Here is a 24556-nt window from a genome sequence, read left to right on the forward strand (position 1 = left end):
GAACGGCCTCCAGTGGGAGAGTGAGACAGCCCTTCCTGCACAGAGCCTGGGGCTGTGTGTCAGCTAAGCTTTAGTGTTTTTGTTAAGCTGTTGGCATCTTCCCATCACCCGCCTACAGGGCTGAATTTATGGAGTTTTATTAGTGAATAACTGCCTATTGGTGCTTGCTCTTCTCTAGTATATGTTGCTTTTTGTCCCCTTTCTCTGTTGTTAGATTTCCCCATGCCCCGCCCACCTTGTCAGGGATGCAGGGGATATGTGAAGGGAGAGGAGCAGTAGGACTAAAAGGTGCAAATGCAAAGCAGAGGCAATCACTGATGGAAGTTGGGAGCTGCTGCATTTCACTGCTCCCTGCTGTGTTCTTCAGCTGCTCAGCACTGTGTTGTGTTACTGTGCACCAGCACAGAACTCTTCAATAGGGTGTATATTCTCTTTTTCAGAACCAGTATGAAAAGCACAAAGAGGTTGTTGCTGCTCAAGGTGTGAAGATTCTTGGGAAAGATTTGGAAAAAACCTTGGCTGGTTTGCCATTGCTTGTAGCTCATAAAGAGGATGAAGTCCCAGTCCTGAAGGTGAGGTGGCTGATGTTGAAGTACAACACAATGAGGGTAACTTGAGCCCTCTGGTGATGAAATTCAAATGTTGAGAGTTCAGTCTGCAAATAACTGGGGTTTTTGGTTGTTTTAAAAACTGTTCCAGTCACATTTTAGCATTGTGCCCATGTGAAGCTTTGGTGGTGTGATGTTTCTAGTATCTTGACTGCTAGTTTTTTCCCTGACATTTTGCTGGGATGTCTCTGCTGCTAGAATAAGGTTTGAAAACAAGTATCGTGGCATAATTTGACTCTTGTTTATTACTGATTTCATATTTGTAGTAATTTATGGATATATTCTAATCAAATTATATTAGGTACATATCTACTAGTGGAGTTCTGCACACTCTCCTAATTGCAAAGCTAATTTAAGACTTTTGCAATCGATTTCTTTTGTGACTTACATGTTTAAAATGGTAGAGGAAAAGATGTAGTTATCCTAAACCCAAAACTGCTCCACGTTCTCCAAAGGCAGGAAGTTAGCTTAGAAAGTAAACTCACACATTGCTGATTTACTTTTAATCATAGTCTTCCTTTAGTCTTCTGTCTATTTACTTGTGCCTTTGAAGGGAGGTTAACCTTTTGGAATGTCCAAACACAGACCTTGTTGCTGGATCCATACGAATATTTACTTCAAGTGTACTACTGGTAGTAGATACATGATGGCTGAAAGTCAATGGCAATACCCATTCATCTGCCAGAGGAAGAGACTTAAGTGTTTGAGGTTACAAGGCACAGGCTCTGAAAAAATGTGGTTTTTGACTTCTCTAAAAGCAACAAATTGGCTTTGCTGCTCTTGCATCCTGTTTTATATCCAGTCCTGAAGAGTGTTCAGGATCCTTTCTAGTTCATAGTTTAAGGTGTCAGCTTTTGTCAATATCCTCAGGCAGCCAGAGGCATTGCCACACAGTGTGGGCCATGAGTTTGCTCAGCCTTGCCAGCAGAAACTTGCAGTGCTGGGGAAAGTGATGTGTAGTCTGCAGAGAAACGTTACCAGCTCTGAAGGTGGGCATCTGCTCAGTTTTACATGATCATCTTCCTGCAAAATCCTCAGGTCTAGTTCAGCTCAGGCTTTTCTAATACTAGAAACAGTCAGTGTCTCACAGGTTCTGATTTACACTGTATGATTTACACTGCAGCTCTGTCACTTGGGACCTATCACCATGGCTGGCACATGTTTTCAGCAGTTCATGAACAGGAGGCTTTTGTACCCCAAGGCATAAATAGCAAGAGAACTAAAATTTGCTTTTTTCTCTCCTGTTTTTTTTTTTTTTTTTTTCTTTCTCCTAAAGGATGAACTAATACATGAACTGAAGCAAACCCTGAATGCAATCAAATTAGAAGAGAAAGGTGTTTATGTCCAGGCTTCTACCTTAGGCTCTTTAGAGGCATTACTTGAATTTCTTAAAACATCAGAAGTGCCAGTAAGTACTACTGTGCTGTATCTGATGCCATTGACTCTGTGTTTAGTCAGTAAATGTTTCCTTTTGACTCAGAAAGATTAGTGACTTGATTTTTTGTTGCTTTCTTCAACAGTATTCAGGAATTAATATAGGTCCTGTCCATAAAAAAGATGTTATGAAGGCATCAGTTATGTTGGAGCATGACCCACAGTAAGTACCTTCACACTGTTGGTAAATGTGCAGTGGTGTTGCAGGCAGTAGCTCTGGGTCTGTGGTGTGCCAGGTGAAGTGTTGGGCTTGCTGTTCCCTACAGGTACGCCGTCATTCTGGCATTCGATGTGAGGATTGAACGTGACGCACAGGAGATGGCTGATAGCTTAGGAGTTCGGATTTTTAGTGCTGAAATAATTTATCACTTATTTGATGCCTTCACAAAATATAGACAAGACTACAAAAAACAGAAACAAGAGGAATTCAAGTAAGTATGAGCAATCATATTCTGGATGCTTCCCAAATATGTATCTCTCTTATTTTAGTATAAATGAAGTTGTATTTAACTACTTGTTGCCTGATTACTTAGAGTGTAGTACTGATGGAAAGGGAGGAGAGGAGAAAGATGGTAGGACAATAAATTAATAGTTTCAAGAATTCAGTGCTCCAGTCTAGTTGTTTAGATCTGGATTAGGCCTAGGAGGGTGAGAACTGTGCAAGCTGTGCAGCAGATGCAAGATTCAGCTAGAACTGTTGTGTAATATGGAGTGTTTTTATTAAGGTTTGCTTTCTATACTTGGCCTCTCTTCCTAGTTTGGGACAGATGGGTTAGTCTTGCAGAGTTAGAAAAACAAAACTAAAAGGATTTGGATTCTGTTGTTTCATACTGATGTGATTCCACTGTAGAGGGCTTAATTCCAACTGCACTGGCACAAATATGTAACCATTAAAGGATTTACAGGGACCCAAAATTAATTTTTTGAATAATGTGTCACTGGGTGTCTTCAGTAGAATAAGGACAGTTAAAATAAATGAAAATGTATTTCATTTCACATTGATCCCAACTTGAGTTTGTTTAGCTCAGCTTTTAAATGCATTTCATTAGGCAAAAACAAAAATCTTGAAATTCTGGAGTTCAGGCAGCAATATTTCTATTCCTGTGTTCTTGTGAGGCTGTACTTGGACTGTAAAATTACTACTCCTTTGGTCTTGGTCTAAGTTGAGCGCTCAAGCCTGTCAAATTAAAATCCATGCCATGCATGCATGATTATTGCTCCCTGTAGTTCTTGAGGATCAGGTATGGACTAGAATTAGCAAGATTGGAAAAGAGGTTTTTTTTCTGCTTGATTTTTCTCCAAGTAGCACTTCTAGAATGAATGCCCAAGAAGTGTGGGAGAAGGCAGAGCTATTAATGTTACATCCACTGTTCCAGTATATCTTTCAAAGTGCCTTTTCTTGTCATCTTCCAGGCATATAGCAGTGTTTCCATGCAAGTTGAAAATACTCCCTCAGTTTATTTTCAACTCTCGTGACCCAATAGTGATGGGTGTTGTGGTGGAGGCCGGCCAGGTGAAGCAGGGGACTCCCATGTGTGTACCTAGCAAAAATGTAAGTAAGGGCCTCTTCCCACTGCATGTTTGATCCAGCTGGTAGTTCCTGGGATGATGCACCATAGAGTACTTACATGCCTTTCCTCAATGCACAGATTGCTGGTAGGAGATGAGGGTCAGACTTGCAGATCAAGTCTTTCTTCTGGTATTTCTGAAGTATCTCACTGCTCTCTGCCAGAAGAGTTGAGCACAGAAGTGTGGCTGGAAGGCATCTGCCAGTTCTGTGCTGTGGTATTGAGTAATGGGCAAAATTGTCATACCTGTTAGCTATAAAAGGGGAGAACCAACTCTTGACATTTTAGGGGATAGCCAGTTGATGTCCCAGGTGAGCTGTGGGAGGTTGGTGTCCCTGCCCTTTTCAGGATGGAGCACTTGCTGTGCTGTACATCGTACAACCCCGCCAGTGCTGCACTTCCTGCAGCAAGTCTGTGCCTACAAACGAGTTTAGAGAAGGGTTTGTGCACAGAGGCTTGGTGGATGTGTTACAGCAGCTTCATTGTATTACAGTTTGTTGAAATTGGAATAGTTACAAGTATTGAAATAAACCACAAACCAGTGGATGTTGCAAAGAAAGGCCAAGAAGTGTGTGTTAAAATAGAACCTATTCCTGGGGAATCACCGAAAATGTACGGACGACATTTTGAAGCAACAGATATCCTCGTCAGCAAGGTAAGAGCAATCTGCATTTGTGGAGAGGGCTTAGGACAGAGTAGCAGCTTGCTTGAAGTGGAAATGTAGCATGAAGCCTCAAAAACAGGGGAGGAGCCTTCTGTCCCAGACTGACGTTCACTGGGGATGGTGCATGTGTGGCATCCTGCAGCCAAGGTCTCGGGAGCTGTGGTTTGAGGTCTGTAGTGGTGCCCCTGCAGAGGCCCAAAGGAAGGAGGTGCTGGGGCTGTTGCAGCTCAGAGCACCTGAGAGGGCAAAAGGCCACACTCACTATTTGCCAACTGTTTGTGCACAGAGCTCAACAGTCCCCCCAGGGCACCACAGCCTGTGCTTGAAATTGCACATAAATAGCAATCCTCCAGTTGCTCTGACTGTGGGGCACTGGGCTTCAATGAGGAGATGATCCCTTGATCCATCTTTTGCTGGTGGAAATAAAGCCACAGCTCTCCACCTTCCTGTCTGCGTTAGTCACCATGTCATAGGACACCTCCTGCCACACACATGCCAGGGACCTGTGCCCACAAATGAAGGACAAGTAGGGCCTCGGATAGGGACAGGGTGGGGCTGCTGGTCCCTCAGGCCCTGGTGGAAGCAGGGGACCTCTCCAGTTCTTGCCTTACTGCATAACGTTTAGGTCTGTCCAGCTGCATCCCCTCTAGACCAGATAAGGGACATGGTGTGAGGAGATAGGAAGGGAAACAAGTAGGATGAGTCACTCAGCTGCTCAGTGGCAAAGGGGGGCTTAGAAAGAGTTTACCTGTGGTGCAGACTGCCCGTTCTTCAGAGTAACTGTTTCCAGTGTGCCGAGAGCTGCCTTTAATTCCCGTGGTTCTGATGGGTTTGTCTCGTGTGTTACAGATCAGCCGTCAGTCTATCGATGCTCTGAAGGACTGGTTCAGGGATGAGATGCAGAAGTCTGACTGGCAGCTTATAGTAGAACTGAAGAAAGTGTTTGAAATCATCTAGGTAACTTTTACAGCAATGGGGAACCAGGAATAAATGCACTGTTCCTGTTCTAAAAAAGTTACCAACAAAGTCCTGTATTGAAGACAGTGTTGGATATATGTTTGGGAGGAAAATATGTGGATAAAATGTTTTCCATGAGAAACCAAGAAATTTACACTGGTTTGACAGTGGTCAATTTACATGTTCCCATGGTTCCAATGTGCCTGTTCACTTCTCCTACTCCCCCTCCTAATACTGGCTGCTGTTTTAAAGTTTGCCCTTCTCTCTCTTAACACCTTCCTTCCACCCTTTTTCCCTCCTCCTCTCCAAAATAAAATAAATTGAATTTTTATTACAGAACTAAAGCTCTTTCACTTTTATACTGACGAGAGCAGTACTGCAGTATTTGATTAAACAAGCTTTTGCAGCCTTTGTGATTCTCGGGACATTTTTGATGTAAGAAATACTTCTTTATTTATGCATACCTCTTTCCTTGACTTTCTTTTCCAACATTCTTCTGCTTTGTGCCTATAGAGTTTTTGGGTTTTTTTAATAGAAAATTAGGCAGTTGGAGATCTCTGTATTTGCTTTGTGTGAAACAATGTTGTAAAGCATAGCTGCCCACCTTTTACTGCTTGTACAGTTCATGGAAGTCAACCTGTAATCATTATAAGGCAGAGCCACAAATAAAGGAGATGGACATAGTAGACCATTTGTTTAACAGTTTGCTTCAGTAATCAAGGTTTTGCTTCATGGGCTGTGGCAGGGGCCCTCTTGCCTCCTTCCCCTTGGCAACAGGGTGGAGGCTGTTCCAGCCAAGGCGTTTCCTCCTCTGAATTCACTTCCTGTGTGCTCCGGTCAGCGTTCCCGAGGCACGGGAGGGGCAGGCCAGGTGTTTAGCACGGCACCACTCCCGGAGGAGGTCAGAGCTGGCCTCTCCTCCAGCTGCTGCTCAGGGGTGTGAGCACCTGCAAACGGCTGCCGGCCTGGAAGCTGTGACTTTGGATGCTGCAGTCACAGCTGTGGAGTCACCTGGCAGCGTGGGACTGAACCAGCTCTAGCACGGAAATTTGTAATGAGCAGAAGTCAGTCTATAAGCCCGGCGTTTTCCTAGCCCCACCCCATTTCCCTCTGCCTCCCTGCCTGGGATGACAGCTTGATGTATTCGTACTGATGCTGTCTCTGGGTAACTCAAAGCTCATGTTCACGGGAGCAAAACAAACACTCTTCAAAAGCACAAGCTGAAACAAAATTGAGGATTGTTTGTGCAGCTGAGATTTTTAGAGTTGAAAATACTTTCAAGAGTTACAACATGCAACATGCAGTTTGATCAGCTTTCTTCTGTCATTTGGATTACTTTTTTTGTTGGAAAAATCTGAATGTTATGAGACTATGTGGACTCCATTATAAAGGAATATTTAATAACTTATCTCCTTTGCAAATGGAACTTAACCATCTGGGTTTTTTTCTGTTAGACTTTAAACTTGCCATTGAAAAGGACCTTCTCACTATGGTTGGTGTGCGGTGTAAATTCCTGTCTGTGGGTGAATGAACAGAGGGAGGAGACTGCATTTAATTGTTAAAATTTTCTTTTGCAAACTATGCAATCATGAAAACTACACTAATAAAAAGTTATTAAGAACACAGATGTCACAGAGTGTGATCAATATGTTGTTTCCTCAAATGCATAAAGGGTGTTCTTCCCATCAGTAAAAATTCAGATACGCTCCTTTGGCAGGCTCCTGGTGTGGAACTTAAAATAGCCTGAAAAATAATGCTGAGTCCTTTTAAAGATGCCAGCTTTATTTCTGTCTGAGCACCAGTTCCAAAACGAGGGCTGTACGTGAAAGCTAACTCGTAAAATACCTGCTTGAGTTTCAGCAGTAAAGAAACCTGCTCCTTGATGTGAGCAGTAGATGTGCTGGATTTTCTAAACCAAGGCAAAGAGAAAAAGGCAACTTCAAAAGTGGGAACTAAAGGGGCTCCAAAAGCCCCAGACTAGGAACTAATGGAAACTTAAAATGATCTCAATTCAGACCATGTCCATCTCTCTAGACACGAATCAATGACTGGCTGCAAGTCCATGAGCACCATCATGTGTTTATACACATGGATCAGACCCCCTCGTGCTGTGGGAGAAGCTCCACTCCCTTTGGCACCACTGGGGCCTGTGTTTGAGAGGGGCCCAGCACTGCAGGTGCTTCTTGCCAGTGCTGAGCCGGGGGAACAAGCTCCCGCCTTCATCCTGGGGATCTTCGTCGTGCAGGTGGGCAGCAACCCCCAGCCCTTACTGCAGAGCTGGCCCTTCCCTGGGAGCAGAATCTGGCACCTGTGCGGAACTTCATGAGGTTGCCAGCACCTGCTGGGTCCCCTGGAAGCAGCACCCCGCACCCTGTGTCATCAGAAACGTGCTCAGGCTGCACTGCCCTGTCACCCAGGTCCCTTACAAAGGTGATGGTACTGGCTGGCTCCTAACAGGACTTTGCACCACTGACCACTCCACCCCAGGGCCTGCCTGCCCACAGTTTTCAATAAACTTCTCTCTCCAGCCTGTACTTCATCAGTTTGTCCCCAAGGATTGTACAGGAGATTTGATGACAAGGGAAGTGACATCTCCCACCCTTCCTTCATCTGGCACCCGGCTGTAGAGGTTGGTACCTCTCCCAGTGTCTGGTATGAGGAAGCAAAGGTCACAACCTGAAGCTAAAACCCTGCTGCCACTGCTGTAAGCTGTGCTGCAGACAGAGATGAGGCCACACAGCATTCTCTGCTCCAGCTGTATTGGCAGCTCCTGCCCGGTGCTAGGCAAGGTGCTTGCTTCCATTTAAGCTAGTGGTATTTGCTCCAGGGTTAACTCCAGCTTGCATTCCTGCGCTCAGTTCCATGCCCAGCATTATGTGGGATAATTCTCACCTCCCCCCATCATTTCTTACCAACTTGGTTTTTGCCAAGAGTTCCCTGTGCTCTCCAGGTCTCTGAACAGCCTTGTTCAATGTACTGGGCCAAGTACAACTGTGCGAGGCTGGTGCCCACCTGCAAAAATCAGACTTGCCCAAAACATGAAGTGCAGGGATCCGAGCACACCCCCACAAGCAGGGACACAGCAATAGGATGCTTTATTTTGCCTCTGCTACTCCCTATAACCTATTTTGTTATGCTGCACAAAGGAAACGCGTGCCACAGGCTGGGAGAACGGTGGTGTTTTACACGTGGCTCTATCCTGAGTAGGAGCCATGCAGAGGACGGATGCAGTCTTGACCAATGCTCCGTGTTGGCCACTCACCCCCTCCTTCACAGTGCTCCTTTGGGGTGACTTGCCTTCCTCCGGAAGCACGTGAGAGGTGATGGGACACCCAAGGTCAAGCGGCACCCGGGCTTCAGCTGCCATCCTGTGTGCTTCAGCAGTGGCTGGGCCACCCTGAAGGATGAAACTGAACATGAACTAATATTCTTCCCTCAGCTTGGAATCTGTTATAAAGTTAGTGGAGAAGAAACAAGAAGTGGCCAGCTTCCTGTACAGCAGCCTCCTCCACGTGTTGAGGAAGTGCCACTGTGTGTGAAATGAATCAAAACTGCAGCTTTAGTAAAAGGGGTTCACTATATTCAAACTAAAGCATCACAAAATAGAATCAGTACAAAAATATACATACAGTTCTTTATTAAACAACTGTAAACACTTCACTGTAAAAATCCATAAAACTTTATAAACAAACATTTTGTAAATAGATTCTATACTACAATAAAAGAATTTTAACACAATTATTTACATGCAATACTGACAAATTTGGCACTTTCTGAAAAGAAATGTACAAAACACTTTGTTGTTTAAAAAGAAATTTGAAATTATAAAAACTCAGGGCATTACTATCATGCACTTTGCAAATACCTCACAAGCACTTATGGCACAGCTAGCAGAAAGCTCCAGGCTTTCATCAAGCTCTTTACTACAAGTTCAGATAACTTTTAATGTGCTTCCATAAGTTTGTTGTAAAACTACCTGAACATTGTCAAGAATGAAGTCAAATGCCATATTCCAAACTGATTCCACAGATGACTGCATTAACCTGAAAGGGAAAAGGAAGAATAGGCTGAAAGTTACCATTACAGAACCAATTCTTTTTGCAATCACTTTTGGTCTTCACACTGGAAAACAAGATCACAACAGCTCCCTATAAACTGAATTTTGGAATTTCGATTCAGTCCTGCTAAAGCCCTCCCTCTGTATGTAAACACACCAAACCTTACTTAATGGCACAAATTCGTGGTGTGAGCAGTGTCACAGCAGCCTGTGAATGCTGGCATCCGGCAGCAGTGTGAGCCTGTGAATTAAGTGGTGGGTGACCTTCCACCAACTGCATACTGAAGACCAGAAATGGCAAGCTTCTGAATCCTGATCTTTACTTCCTCATCCCAAGACAGATATGCTATTTCTCTATTTCCAACAAATGCCAAGTGCAATCCACATATTTAAATAAATGGGTTTGGGGCACTATGTTATTTTTATATATTCAGTTTTTATTTTTTATATTTATAGCTAAAACCAAAATCCATGGAGAATTATGAGCTCCTCCCATGATGTGGGTTACTCCTATGATCAGCAGCTATGAAAAGCAAATGAAGGAACTGCCCAAGGAAAACAAAGCAGCTCTGCACTCTCAGTCTCCCTTCTAGATTCCTGCATTGCAGGAGAGCAGAGGTTCCTACACTAAGAGCTTTGGAGGGTGTAACACCAGTATCACATGGGTAAGTGTGAACCCTCTGGAGAGACACACTGCTGTCAGCGCAGATCCAACACACAGGGACCAGGAATGGGACATTCTGAAAATTCTGAAGAGTTTTATAAGGAATTTACTATACAAATTTCATGAAACAGTTCATCACACTGGGTATTTTGCATTTTCTAAGGCCTAAAGATATCCCATAATACAAAAACCCAGTGAACTTTCTACACTTCTGTAGTCTTTTTGGTGTTGATTTATTCTGTGAAACATATTTTGCAGATCTAAAATCTAGAATGCTGAGCTCCATGGTTAAGCTTTAGTTAGCAAACAAGTCATAAATGGATTAAAAACTCATAAACTCACAGGAAGAGTAATAGGAGGACAATGACAAAATAAGAGGAATAGATTTAAATGCTGGAATGCAGCAAGAGAATGAAATCAGGTCTAAGATGCCATGAAAAAATGAACAAAAACAGGGTGAAGAAAAGGGACAATGCTGATGAAAACTACAATCTTTGTCCAGAAATTGTTGCCCAGAGAAGCTGTGGATTCCCCATCCCTGGAAGTGTTCCAAGGCCAGGCTGGATGGAGCTCTGAGCCATCTGCTCCAGTGGAAGGAGTCCCTGTCCATGGCAGGGAAGTTGGGCCTAGGTAATCTTTAGGGTCCTTTTCAAGCCAAACCATTCTGTGATTCTATGAAATACTACTAAATATTACTCTTAATTTTTCACAAATTACCTATTTTAACACTCCACCTCCTTCCCTCAACACCAATCTTTAAGCTTAAAAACACTCATCAGTGGAATGTCTAACGGGTTCATGGGCTCACAGTGCAGCATTCTGGTGTATGAATTTTAACAAAAATAGTTTAAAGTTCACAAGTACTAGCAATGAAGTTACCTTTTCATGTACTTAACAACCAGATCTAACTTTTCCAAGTCTTTTTCCTCTATTAGATCAGTACAGTATTTCACAACCTGTAGAATGTCTTCTTCCATAGGATCTGTAATTAAAAAAAATTGAAAGTGACATATTTTCTCTAAGTAACTAAGAATTTAAGCACAGAATAATGGGAATATACGAAATTCTGCAGTATCAGCATATCAGGGGTCGACCTGACAGTTTCTGTATTCTCACACTTCTTTCTGACATCAGGAGCTGTGCACATAACAGGACTGCAGGGTCCTGAAATACCTGTCTTGTAGATGTCTTTTTTTTTTTTTTTCAGTAAGAACGACTGACAGCAAAGCTAGCAGCAACCAAAGGGAAAAGAGACTGCGATTTAGGATGCAATGGCTGTTTTGAAACTCTTAGGAAAATAATAATAATGCAGGAAGGCCAAATTTCCTAAGGCTTTAGGGAGTTGCTATTTGTTTGACCTAATTCAAATCACAATTCAGCAAGACTGTCACAGTTGCACATTTTTTTCTATCTAGGGCTCTTTCCTGCATTTGTTTTGACAAAAATCCAAGCTTTGCAGTCCTTTGCCTCCAAGATGAAATCTTATAGGAAGAAAATGAATTCCCTTTGAAGAGCTTTCATCTTAGTGGTTGCAATATGCTGGAAAAATACAGTAAACCTCAGACACAAGTAACATCAAGGCATAGGACAATGCCCAGACACATGGCTTGAAGAAGGAACATGTTAATTTTCATGATGTCAAGCAAAATACAGGAGCTGGCAAAGCCACAGAGCAGCAACTGGTAGAAAGAATCAAGTTCTTCCAAGACTGCCAAGTAAGACTTCAACAGTACTGTGAAAAATAAGCAGCAAAAGGAAGAGTAAAGGAGAAAGGAAGTACAAAAAGCCTACTCAAAACAGTTTTCTTTGTGATGCATTGCAAGATCACCCCAGTGTGACATCTCTCACCTGAGATAGTTGTGATCCACTCTTTCAACAATGTCTTCACATCGTTGAATTCCACAGCTCCAGCGAGGTTTGGGGCCTGTGGCCTGAACAAGCCCAGCTGCTGCTCCGTCTGCAGAACTGATGGGCCTGAAGAATCCGAAGTTGATGGAACTGCTTCTGCCTGTTCCAAACACAGAAGTGGGTAATGCTCAGTCTGACAAATATGGGAACACCATATACATGCTGAGGTGTCAGTGAAGAATCCAGTAAAGAAAAATAGCAACATGAATTCAGTCTAAAGAAGCAGGTACAGCTTTACCAAAAGCTGTTCATGTTAAAAGTACCTGAGCAGCTGTTCCTTCTTGTTTCAAGAAGCCATCTATTAGCTTCTGTGGACTCCCAGATGTAGCTGGCATGTTTTTTGCAGGACTACTAATAAGTTTGTTTTTCAAAGGACTCTGAATCTTTTTTGCAGGACTGCCTGGATTTTTTTTCCGTATTTTTTTCTTATTTTTTATAGTTGTATGCTTCAGGTGTAGGGAAGGATTTTTTGACACTGAAAAATACAGGAATAGTCAGTGGTTGATACATTTAAAAATTAATACTTTTCCACAAAAAGGGGGACTCTGTATCTCCCACAAAAATCTAATGATTGCTTGAGAAAACACAGCCTAGATAAAGCAATTTTAACACAGATACCATTCCAGATCCTGGCAAGGTTTTAAGTACTTGAAAAGCACTGTTAGACTTTCAGTGTATGCAGAGGATACTCAGCTATTCACAAGCTCTTTAATGTGAGCATTTCAGTATTTAAATATAAGCAGCTGGTGAAATCTGAATCTATTGCACAAATTGCCTCACCTCAGTCAGAGCACTGTCCCATCAGTGTTATCAGCAAAGCCAGCAGTGTAAGGCCCCCACAATGCTTTTGTCAGAGTTTATGAAGGAAATTGCTCTCATTCCATCATTCTAACATACCTGCATTAGTCCACTGGCTATGAAATCAGGGTGTGATTATAATTACAATGCAGTGTTTAACTGGCAATCAAGCCAATAACATTTACAACCTATCTTTATGACAAAGCATGTTCACAGGGAATTAGTCTCATTTCTTTCTACTGATTACAAAAAGGAGACCTGGATGATCAGCTCAGAGTAAACCCAGCTGACTATCAGACATACAGTGAGATGCAGTATATCTCTCTAGCTGCCCCAAAGCCCTGCCAGTGCTATGGATTTCAGGGAACCAAAAGAATGCTCCCTGAACAGTGTTTAACTAACTTAAGGTGCAACACTTCAAATCACAAGACACATCAAGTTTGGATTCTATTAGGCAAACATATGGATGTGGGTAAGTTTAGTGCCACAGTCCCCATGAACTGAATTAATTACCCATTTGAGTAAATCTGGGCACCTGTTTGCAAACTGAAACCACAGCTGGCTGTAACAGAAGAGTCTGCCAAAAATAAATACAGAAATTCAATTGAACACTGCATCTTCAGAGAAGCTTTGGTTATATTTCCCAGTTCGTTACTTAGGGTTGCAGAGCTGTCTGGAGAGCAAACAACTCCTATACCAGAAGACTACTGCACAACTACATATTCTCACCTAAAGTGTTAACAGGCTGCTGCTCTAATTGCTTCTGCCTTTGATCATATGCATCTTTCAGCTCTGCTTGCAACTCAGCAGGTAGTGCAGCAAAAACCTCGGGGTCCACCTGAATAGTAACAAAAGATTCATTTGATTATTTTAGTAGTGAGCAGCACCATTTGCTTCCACATGAGAAAGGTATTGACATTTTATGCCAAGCAAATACAAAGGAGATATAACTGAAGCACTATAAAACACACTGTACATTTTTCTTTGTATATTTTAGTTTGTAAAACCAACAAAATGTGCATTTAACATTATTTATTAAAATTACTATTATGAGCATAAACTATCTTTATTTACCTACTGATACCCAGTACTGCTGCATTAAGAGGAGGATTTACCCTAAGCCAGAGAGCATTCCCTCCAAATTTCAAAACACAGACATTGTGAACACCAGACTTTTGTTCCTCCTTTTCTTTTGATACTTTTCTTTCCTGCAAGCTGCTATATAACTCAGAATATTCTTGGAAATGGTCTCAGTTCTTTAAGGACAGGAAAAGCCAAGTCCACCTATGTCATATTTTGAACTAGAACAAAAGGGTTTAATCTCTTTGTCCCAGAGCTGTACACCACTTGCTTGACTGATAAAAGCACAGTCCCTTGCAACTGTCCCAGGAACTTGGATTCTAGACAGGAAGTAATCTGATACCAGTTGCCAGACACACTCATATAGACAAAACAAAATTTATTGTTTTATCAATTATTTTTTTCTCATTGCATGTCTGAAGTGGCATCTCAGTGACAGACTCATCTTGTATTTGGAGTTTCCTATTATATATGGACAGTGTTTTCCGCTCATAATCTTCAAAATCTAATTCCAAAAAGCAAATCTGTCATTTAGTGGATTAAATCTGCCAGTGGGAGACTGCCCTTCATTTCACTGGTAAAACTCAGAGATGAACACAAACAACAAAAAAATCCAGTCAAAACTACAATTACTATTCTGAGAGCACAATACAACTTCTGTCATTATCTGAGATACTGTATTTATTACATGTCAATCTGCACATGTATTACAATTCATCTCTTATTTTCAACAGAGATTTCATTTTTTTTTAAACCAGAACATGTATGCTATGACAGGGAGGTGCAGTGTGCTATTCGCACACATGATGTCCAACACAAACATAAACATGAATGTGCTCTTACAGGTTAAAATTTATCAATTTAGCACAAGTTTGTTCCTTTTTCAAAACTCCACGAGTCAACACAAACTTTTTACCACACAGAATATGCACTAATTGAAGGAGGAAACAGGAACAGCTCTTACCTCCATCACCATATACACTGTGCAGAACACAAAGCACTATAGTGGAATGCAGCCAATTACATCACGTGTGTAAGTTATCTCTTTACATACAAGTTTTACTTGAAACTTTTTAAAAAAGGTTAGTGTTCTCAAGAAAAGCATCTGAGAGTCAAAGATTCGGAATGCTCTGAATTGACACTGTTTTTTGTATGCACCACTTAATTCATGCAGAAATAATGCAGTACATGAACTGGATGCATTTTTGTTATTCCCCCATCACTGCTCTCTCAGAGTGTAATATGGAAAAATGTTACTAGAGGAGCCATCAGTTGAATTCACATGAATTCTCCAATATAACTGGAGTTTCAGGTAACTGACTGCACAATGTCCTAACATTGTGATACAGGTATCTGAAAGCTTTCACATTATGAAAAACCTTGGTTTTACAAAGTCATGGACGATCTCAGCATACAGCTATCAGTTATTTCTGATATGATTATATCAACTTCCTTAGGAGGAATCTGTACCACATGAAGACACTGTAAGGATGAGATGAAAACTTCCCACCACTAATTAACACCATTATTACAAATGAAATTCATTTCTAGGCACCTGTAATCTTTACTTTTTGCATCCAACACTTCTGCAGGATTCAGGGTACAGAGTTACACAGCTATTCTAAATGTTAAGATTTAGACTTCAGCAACCGATGGAAAGGAATGCAACCTATCTGGATTCCCTTCACAGGAGAACTTTAGCTAACAAAGGAAATTTGTCACATGTTTTCTAAAGAATAAATCACTACCAGCCAATTAGCTTTGCACCTGATCATAAAAACTCAGGTCAGACAAAAGGAATGAAGACCTGAAAAACAAACCTTATTAAGCTATAAAAAGATGGCAGGGCAAAATTTACATCTAATGTAGATAAAGTACTAATTCTGGAGTGGTTGGCAGTATTTCTATACCTGAAACTTATTACTAGCCATTTTACTGCTTCATGGGCCATGAAGTAGATTTAAATGTTTGTATGCAGTCACAGCATATACACTACTACAAAACCTTTAAGAGAAAAAATGTGTCAAACTGTAATTAGAGTAAGAGAGTATTTTTGAATGAAGTTCATACTTGATTTTAACACAGAAAAAAAAATCCTCCTGTATTAATGAACTGGGTTTAGCTTTTTTTTTCCCCACCAAGCCTAAAGGAAGCTTCTCAACTACACTATTCTAGGTATTAATCTTGAACCTAACTCAGAAAATGAAAATTGTAAATTTTAGTCCTCTTTTTGCCAATAAATAAATAAATAAATTTGAATGGCTTTCAGGAGAAAATCTGGAATATGAGCATAAGGCACTCTCAAATAGATAGTATGGGTATCCTTCACAAATATATAGGAAGCACTCAATTCTTTTTGAAGTACATCTTCAAACAAAAAGGCTACCCTACTAAGATGCATTTCTGGATCAAGTAAGTGGGTCAAAATACAAAATTACAAAATACATTAGCAGATAGAGACAGAAAAAACAATGCAAAAACTAGTGCAAACAAGGTCCTTTTAGGAAAACTTCTAAAAGTAACGCTGTTTAAAAAAATAACAATCAATTCTCAACTACCTAATTATTAGACAGATAAAGCATAAACAAACTAAAAGAAATTTTTACAGAAAGCCATATGAAGTTACCATTTGCCTTGAAAAACAGCACTGAGTGGCAAGCCAAATGGGGAGCACACTTCAGAGCACAGCCTAATTTAACACACATCTTGCTTATGGACAGCTATAACTACAAAACTTAAAACAGCTGGGGAAGAGAGAACAGATATTATTTGCACACTAATCCATAGGGGAAACCAAACTTTGCAGTTCAGGAATGAAAACTGGCACAGCTGTTTTTGAACCAACAAACTAGGATCAAGGTGAGAAAATTTCAGTAAAAGAATAGAATAGACTACACATTTTTAAAATAACAATTATACATTAACTATTTAATGGAATTTCTACATTATTTTCTCTGGATTTCCTGTCAGCTAAGAAACATGCATTAGAAACTGCAACAAATATCTATAAATGTGATTAAGTGGTGTTACTTCATTTGAGAAAAGCAAAGGTGCAATGAAACATAAAAATAAAAAATGCCCCATTTTAAATGATGCAATGCAATATAGTCTATCTCCAGGTAACCCAATCTTTGATTTTTAAATTTTTGTTTTCTTTGAATTTTTACATTACATTTTTTCAGCATCTTCTTGGATTGAAGAGCAGAATAACATTAGAAGCATCTGTACTGTTCCCTACTGCCACTTCAGGTCCCTATTTTGACAATCATCTTTTTCTTTTCTCATCCTGGACATGCTGTGTATGAACCCATTTAAAAACTAAGGAGATATGCACAACCTTTAGCCATGACTGCCCTTCTCTCAGGAATGGGATACAGACAACCACATCTACAGAAGAAGCTAGCAGAGGCTGGCTTTACCCCATCAGAACACACACTTAAACAGTCTCCTGTGACTGAGCTAAGCAGATTTTTAGGACTGCTTCAGACTTATGGTTCATTGTAACTCAGCTGCAATGCAGAAAAAAGGCTATTTACAGACTGGATTGCAAAGCAGACCATATATGAGGGGGTTTTACATTAAACAACAACAAAAGCATAGGCAGACCAATGACTATAACCTTCAATAAATATTAGCACACTATGTTTCTGACAGAATGTAACATTTGAAAATAGACTTTTAAAAGACATTAAAGGACAATGAACAATTGTGGGAAGTCACAAGTTCCAGTTAATGCTGTCTCAAGAAAGAGCTTCTAACTTCCCACAGATGAAAAGTAATTGTTTATTGATACCACGCAAACATCCTACCTGTGAGAAAGCTGGCAAGGCTATTACATTGATTCCCATATTGGTATTTGGTTCTTGGAGCTCTGGTATTTGTAAAAGCACTGTTCCAACTGGCTGTGACAGAAGTGCAGTGTTACATCCATTTATTGGCTCTTTTTTGCTCTCTCTGTAACTCTCTCCTTGCTGAATGGTGCATATTTGCTCTACTTGCTCTCGGAGATCAGGTGGCAGAGCTTCTAGCACAGACTTATCTAGCTACAAGTATACAAAAACTTAAGATTTTTCTAAGGAATAGGTAACAGAGTTATTTTAGACAAAACGTTAATTACACAGTTCCTGAATTTTACAAAACCTGCTACATATTACCCTGTGTATGCAAACATCCTTAGGAACCTGAGAGTTCTAAACTGAACTCTGCAGCAGTAAAATATCATTTAAGACAAAGCAGCTCAGTACATATGAACGTTCAGTTTTATCTTTTCACAATGATCAGTCTTCTTTCCAAAAACCATACATAGGGTTTCCTCTACAGCTACCTAATGATAATGATAAAGAAACTAGAATCTGGAGTTCAAATTACACAAGCAACAGGTTGATATGAATAATAAACTGGTGTCTGGCACAAAGTTGTAAGCAATTCATTTCTTTCTTTATGCAGTGCTAGGGTGCATGTTACTGATTTACTTTACTGGTATTATGTATGTTTGCATACTGTCAGACTTTGCTAGAGTTGGATGATGAAATAAGCTTTTACTTACTATCAATTATTCACCTGAAACAACTGAGATAAACCCTCAGTGTCCAGAAGTTGCTGTGTACAATGACAGCTGCACAAGTGACTGAAAGTGAATGAATACAACTGACAAGCAGATGTACAGCATCATTTCTCTCACAAATTTGAACAGAACTACATAGAGAAATGCAACGTTTGCCTCTAAATTCTAAATTCTGCTGAGTAAGACTTCATAGCTGTGTTAGAATAGTTTATCTTTTACCTTTAAGAAGAAAATTTGGAGCTTATGACCAGATTCTGGATTTACAGAAAAGAATCACAAGTATCTATGAAAATCAACTTGGCTTGGTAACAGAAAAGTTTTGATGAAAGCTGTCCATATTGTTAATCACTTAAGTTACTCTTCCATGTTCTGTTTGCATACACTCATTCCAAATCTGCTGCATACGTAACTCTATAATCATATTCTGGGTGTAAAATATCTCGCTGTTACTTTCCTTGTACAGTATACAAACAGCAGTGTGGCACTAACTCTCACCACTCCTTCCCAGCCCTGAATTTTTACTTACATTCCATATTATAATATGGTTAAAAGCAGAAAGATATTGTGCCATCAGTCCACCAAAGTTTTAGGAACTCTACTGAACAGCTGGTGCATTTTTCACTTGCTTATACATATTCCTCCTATGGCAGCATCTGAGAGTACAGAGCTTTGCATTGTTCAGTGAAGTTACTTTTAGATCCTGAGCTAGCTTGGATACTGCATTATAGGAAGGAGTTCCCTGCCAAAAGCATAATTTACTTCTTAAAATAGGTAAATATTTGTGAACTCTGTTAAGAAAACATCAGAAATGCTTTTACAGATTTAAATGACATTTAAATGACAAACTTTTACACAAGAGCAAGTAAATCTGCTTATACCTAAAATACCTGCAGAATTCTATGCAGCTGTTTCATAGCAGACCTTTCTAACAGAGTCTACTAAAACAGTATGTGAAATGAAAATAATGAAGGCTGTCCCTTTGTTAAAACACACCTAAAAAAATTTCCAAATCCCATAGAAATATTGTACTTAAAGACTGTCTTCCTCTCACCTAAAGAGTGGTATCCTGTACAAATGTTACGTGTGCATCCTAACTTCAACATTATTTGTTTTATTAGGGCAAAATATTTTTGCAACAGTAACAGTTACTGTGCACTGTACTTTACTAGAACTCTTTTTATTTAAGAAGAGCTCCTTTTGGGTCTATCTAAATAAGACAGACAATACCAAGCTATTGCAATATGCTGCAGATGTTTCATATTCTCAGGTTTACCTGGGAAGCAGATGGAACCTCAATACTCAAATTGAGCCTGGATTTTACACTGATAGGAGAATGCACACCATTCCACTTGACAGCAGACTCAGTGTTGTTTGCATTAGAATTGAGACCAGGTGTGACACTGGTACCACGAGATGGAAGGAAAGTGCAAGTTCTTGAATTAGAAGATATTTCAAGGTCCATAGCAGCCACAAATACTGTGCAAATGGAAACAAAATACAGAGTGATCAACTAATAGTTAAAAATACTGTGAAGATTCAAGACACAATAAAAGGCAATTTCTAGCAATATTTGACAGTTTACACAATATAAAGCACAATCATTAACACTTTTTATTTCAAAGTATCCCCTATTACTATTAACTAAGACAAAAAAAATTGAGTAATCCTATACAAAGTCTTATTAGTAGCATTCTCATTTGCAGCAGCAAACCCCACTCTCAAGAAGTTTTATGTAGGGTGCAATATTGAATAAGTAGTTCAAAAGGTGATATATGTTAAGATCCTTCAGAACTGATCATTATCATACATGCCAAGTACAAAGCTTACTGACCTTCCTTATGCTCTTCTTCTGAGTGCTTTTTTGCTTTCTGAACATGAAAAAGATCAATAACTGAATGTGATCCACCAGGTAAATGTCCAGATTGTACTGTTGAGAGAGCTGAAGTTGTTTTACTGATGGGAACTAGCTGCTGTACCTGAATTCCAACCTAAATCAGAAACATAAACGCATTCATTTGATGAAGTTCAAAACAAATAAAACAAATTTAAAAATCTGTAATTGTATCACAATAACATTGCCTTCTTTGGAACTGGCTGCCTATTGTGGGTGGGGGGGGGGGAACAAATAAAAATATATTGAAATACACATAAATGGCCATTTAAAACATCCTGAACAAATCCCAGGATTACCCACCATAATCCAACAACTAAGAAATTACAAAGATACTACCATCTTAACTTCTCTGATATTAAAAAGTGCTATCAACAGGATCATGAAGCAATGTGTTTTTTATGGAATTTTTTAGACACTAACAGATACAGAAATACTGACAAGAATGTGGTTAATATTAAATTTGGCTACCCAGCAGTGCTTTTCCTCAAGGACAATCTATACTAAATCCAACACTTCAGTCTACAAATGAGAAAAATACTACTGTTTCACTTGTAAACACTGTTTGTGCAAAGTCTCAGTGGATGAAAGTACTTTGGTAGAAGTAGTGTTTTTTAGACAACCTGTTCTGCATTATTCAAGACATCCTACTTTTTCATTTAACTTTTAAATACCAAATCAGCAGGGGTTCAAAAAGTATGTCTAATTAAGAATTAAATGCACTGGTGCATTGTAAGAGTTTATTGCCAATCCTTCATAATTTTGAAGAAAAAACCCTGACACTTAGAAAAATTTGTGCATGGGACTCAGAAAGCATGAAGGAGCTACTGCATATATTTCCACCAAGTTTTCTTCTACAACTACATAATAAGGATTTTGTTCATTAACACCTTCTTAATTTAATTATTTCCTAAATTAAATATTTCCTCAACTCCAAGCCAGGGAGCTGACTTTGCAAGGCAACACTGTGAATCAAAACCCTACTCCTATATCCAAATGATGAATTAATGCAGGTTTGTTTTAGAAATCCCCTGTGTTCTGTTGTAACAAATGGCTGATGTCAAAATGGCAGCACTATGGGGTCACACTGCTATGACAAAACCACTGAGATGAGCAGGAGTTCCAAAATAAACCATGAATCAAAAGAGCCAGAAAATCAACTTCAAACAAAGGTCAAAACATGGACTGGTAACTTTTCTTGCTTCAAGATCTGCAGTCTAAGAACAAAAGCTCCTTTCAACTCTATCTTGGATTGGCATTACAAACAGTTATATATTAGTTTATATTAGTTAAATAATTAATGTATGGCAAAAGTTTACAGAAAATCCTAAGACAAAATAAAATTTACATGTGCTGATACAACTGTATAGAAGATACAGTCTTACTTCATTATCTCAGACTGTTTTGAGTTGTGTATTAATTTATACCACAAAAAAAATTAATTTTTTTACATTTATGGCTGTGCAACCATGTTTTTTCAAAGGCTACAAAGCATACAATAATTGCATACACAAATTTTCATAAGCTGTGCATTACCTACACTTTTGCTTAAGTTTGGTTATCATCTACCATGGGGAACTGAAAATCCACAAAAGACAACAAAACAGGTTGATAAAGAGAATGAATTTCTGTTTTCCCATTAACTTACCCCTCGCATATCGGATATGTTCAGTTTCATTGTGTGAAACATGTTCAGAGTTTCCTTCCCAATTACTTTTGCACTGTCTGTTGCATGGTCTAAAGTCACAGTCCTAAAAAGAAAAAAACAAGTATGGTTAAAAAGGAAACTGTTGCACAAATCCTAAAAACAAAAATTCTGTATTTCTTCCAGAGAGGAGCTGAAAGAAAGACAGATCATAATTTCCTGGCATATATATATATAAATTCAACATTTTTATTTATTCTGTGGTTTCTTTTTTAAGATAGTTAAAACCAAGCATGATCTACAGAAAAAAGTAAAAATAGCAAATACTTCCTAACTGAACATTCTCAGTGTGCAGTCCAGACATTAAAAGGTCAAATTTAGTGTGTATATATATATACATATATATATATATATACATACACACACACACACACACAGAGATATGCAATCTACTGAAGTCAAGACAAAAAGTTTCACAAGAAGTTTAGTTTGCACAAAAACACTCCTGCATTTTTCGTCTTTCACTAAGCTTGGCTCACGGAGAGTTGGCTCAGTATTATTTCAGTTGTCAAATGTCTACAGCAAGAGTTTCAAAAGGCACTCAGAGGGGAAGCAGATACAGGCACGTGCACATGGATTACAAGAAACAAGGAATTCAAATTAATGCCACGTAACTTTAAACAACATTCCAAATTATTCTAAGATATGGGCAATTTTTTGCAACAAGTCTCACAGAACAACCTGGCTGTGAGTTTTATGGATTATCACTTGAGAGTAGGGCAGGGCAGCAGCAGTGCTTGGTAGCTCTGGATTCTCTAATGGCCTAACCCTTGATATTGGTAAGGACAAAATTTCAAGTGGCTCATCAAATGTATGAGTGATGTAGTTTCTCACTGAAATAACTGATGCAGTTTAGCTCTGATGGAGTGGGCTCTATCAACAATATTGAAACAAAGTTTGGTGTTTTGAAGGTTGCCATCCTGACAACTTACTGAACACTTTGACGGTGTTACCCTTCTTTTGAATCTGTCAGAAACCACCATGAACATCCACCTGATCTCTGGAAAGGTCTAGTTCTGCCAACATGAAAACAAAAAACCCTCAGACTCTGAACAATATGAAAATCTCCTTAAGCTTTACACGTTAGCATTTTTAAGAAAAAAGGGATCAGTATCACCACGAACCTGAAGGTACACAACATTTCAGAAAAACATTTTAAAAAGGTCTATGCTACACTATCAGGACTCTGTTTCAGAGATGCAGTAAAAAGACCATTTAATCTCAAAAGCCAAATTTGATTTAAGCATGTCTGCAAGTCTGAATATTTTGTAGTACTATGGTTATCACCTTGACCTGTAGGATGAGAAATAATAGCAAGCCATTCACCTATGAGGTAAGGGGGCAAGAATGACTCATGAGCTATAGCTACAGAGAAAATCTTAAACTGAAGAGAGAAACTGGTCACTTGGGCAAACACCACACTGAGATTCTAATCCACTTGTTTGGACTCAACTTTTGGAGTTTACCCTTCCACTGCTAAAAGGCTTTTCACCGAGCTGAAGAGAAATGTTCAAACAAAGACAGAAATACAGCATCTACAGCATAACCTGGATTGACTGGGGTTAATAATTTCACTGGAAAGCCAGAAACAGAGACACCACCAAGCAAAATCCTGGCATCTGAACTGCTTTAGCAATGAGTGAAGAATTCTGCATTCTTGGGTGCCCCTGACCTTACTGAAGACTTCATGAATTAGGGAAATTTCAGGGCATGTGTACATTAGTATACCTGACCACAGAAAAGGGGTCCAAAGCACTGATCTGTTCACAAAAAAACCACTCTGACAATATTTAAAATAAAGGGGGAATAGAGTTCTAGCTCAATACACACTCAATACTAAAGATATGTTCTTAGGCTGTTAAGTATAAATCTTCAGCTCAAAGAATTCAGGATAGCCAGAAGACAAAAGTATAGACTGGTGGATTTTCTTTTTGGTATATATACCAATTCTAAAAAGCGATGACCTACTTATAGTGAAACATGTTGTCGTTTTATGTCGAGTTTTGTTGTTTCAGTTTTTAATACAGCTGAATTCTATGTAACAAGATCACACGCACAACAGGCTCTATGCATGCAATTCTTTCTAACTACTGAACTCTAACCCACTGAAAGAACTCCTGGGCATGTGGATGGTGCTATGCAGGGCCAGCACCTGGACTTGATGATCCCTGGGGGTCCCTTCCAACTCAGCATATTCTGTGACCTGTGAACTCCACCACCTCTTCTGTTACCAGCAACACACACCAAATGACTCTCCAGTTCAGGAGGGATTAAGCCTGTTACAAACACCTGAGATGGAAGGGAAAGTAGAAAGACCTACTGTCTCTCAAAAGCCAGGATCATTCTGTACTGAAGAATAACTGATTTGATAAAGAAGTGTATGCCTGAAGAATACACGTGTATGTAGAAGGTTCTGTGACAACCCTGTATGAAACAACGTATGATTCTCTAGATTATATCAGTTTTTGGTATGCAAATATATAAACACAATTCAGATTGACAAATATTTAGCAAATATCATCCAATTTATCAATAAGGAACAAAGAACAGTGAACAACAGAAACAGCACTGCTTGTGGAAGTTGAAGGTCCTACTCCTTTGACAGTGACCTATCAACTGACTACCCAGGCAGAATAACTGGGTTACCCTTTTTCTTCA

The 24556-nt window shown here is 39.6% G+C and overlaps 2 protein-coding genes across 7 annotated transcripts in view; one reads left to right on the top strand and one right to left on the bottom strand.

Annotated features, from left to right (window-relative positions):
- EIF5B (eukaryotic translation initiation factor 5B) overlaps positions 1-6856 on the top strand; it is a 35309-nt gene extending 28453 nt beyond the window's left edge. The window contains exons 18-24 of one of the 3 annotated variants that reach the window (XM_062487874.1): positions 441-572; positions 1885-2016; positions 2129-2205; positions 2309-2473; positions 3456-3594; positions 4104-4265; positions 5124-6856. In XM_062487874.1, the coding sequence (XP_062343858.1) occupies positions 441-572; positions 1885-2016; positions 2129-2205; positions 2309-2473; positions 3456-3594; positions 4104-4265; positions 5124-5231 (915 nt within the window). In that variant the 3' untranslated portion in view covers positions 5232-6856. Of the gene's footprint in view, positions 1-440; positions 573-1884; positions 2017-2128; positions 2206-2308; positions 2474-3455; positions 3595-4103; positions 4266-5123 lie in introns of those variants that run through there. The other 2 variants (XM_062487876.1, XM_062487877.1) reach the window with 2 other exon arrangements.
- Positions 6857-8851: 1995 nt separating this feature from the next.
- The window catches only part of REV1 (REV1 DNA directed polymerase), a 55058-nt gene continuing 39353 nt past the window's right edge, over positions 8852-24556 (bottom strand). For all 4 annotated transcript variants that reach the window (XM_062487882.1, XM_062487883.1, XM_062487885.1 and 1 more), the window contains 9 exons: positions 21842-21944; positions 20134-20290; positions 19576-19778; positions 17548-17781; positions 13388-13496; positions 12124-12335; positions 11801-11960; positions 10832-10934; positions 8852-9274 (listed from right to left, as the gene is read on the bottom strand). In XM_062487882.1, the coding sequence (XP_062343866.1) occupies positions 9163-9274; positions 10832-10934; positions 11801-11960; positions 12124-12335; positions 13388-13496; positions 17548-17781; positions 19576-19778; positions 20134-20290; positions 21842-21944 (1393 nt within the window). In that variant the 3' untranslated portion in view covers positions 8852-9162. The remainder of the gene's footprint in view (positions 9275-10831; positions 10935-11800; positions 11961-12123; positions 12336-13387; positions 13497-17547; positions 17782-19575; positions 19779-20133; positions 20291-21841; positions 21945-24556) is intronic.

The sequence above is a fragment of the Cinclus cinclus genome, chromosome 2, assembly GCF_963662255.1.
Source record: "Cinclus cinclus chromosome 2, bCinCin1.1, whole genome shotgun sequence".
Classification (NCBI taxonomy): domain Eukaryota; kingdom Metazoa; phylum Chordata; class Aves; order Passeriformes; family Cinclidae; genus Cinclus; species Cinclus cinclus.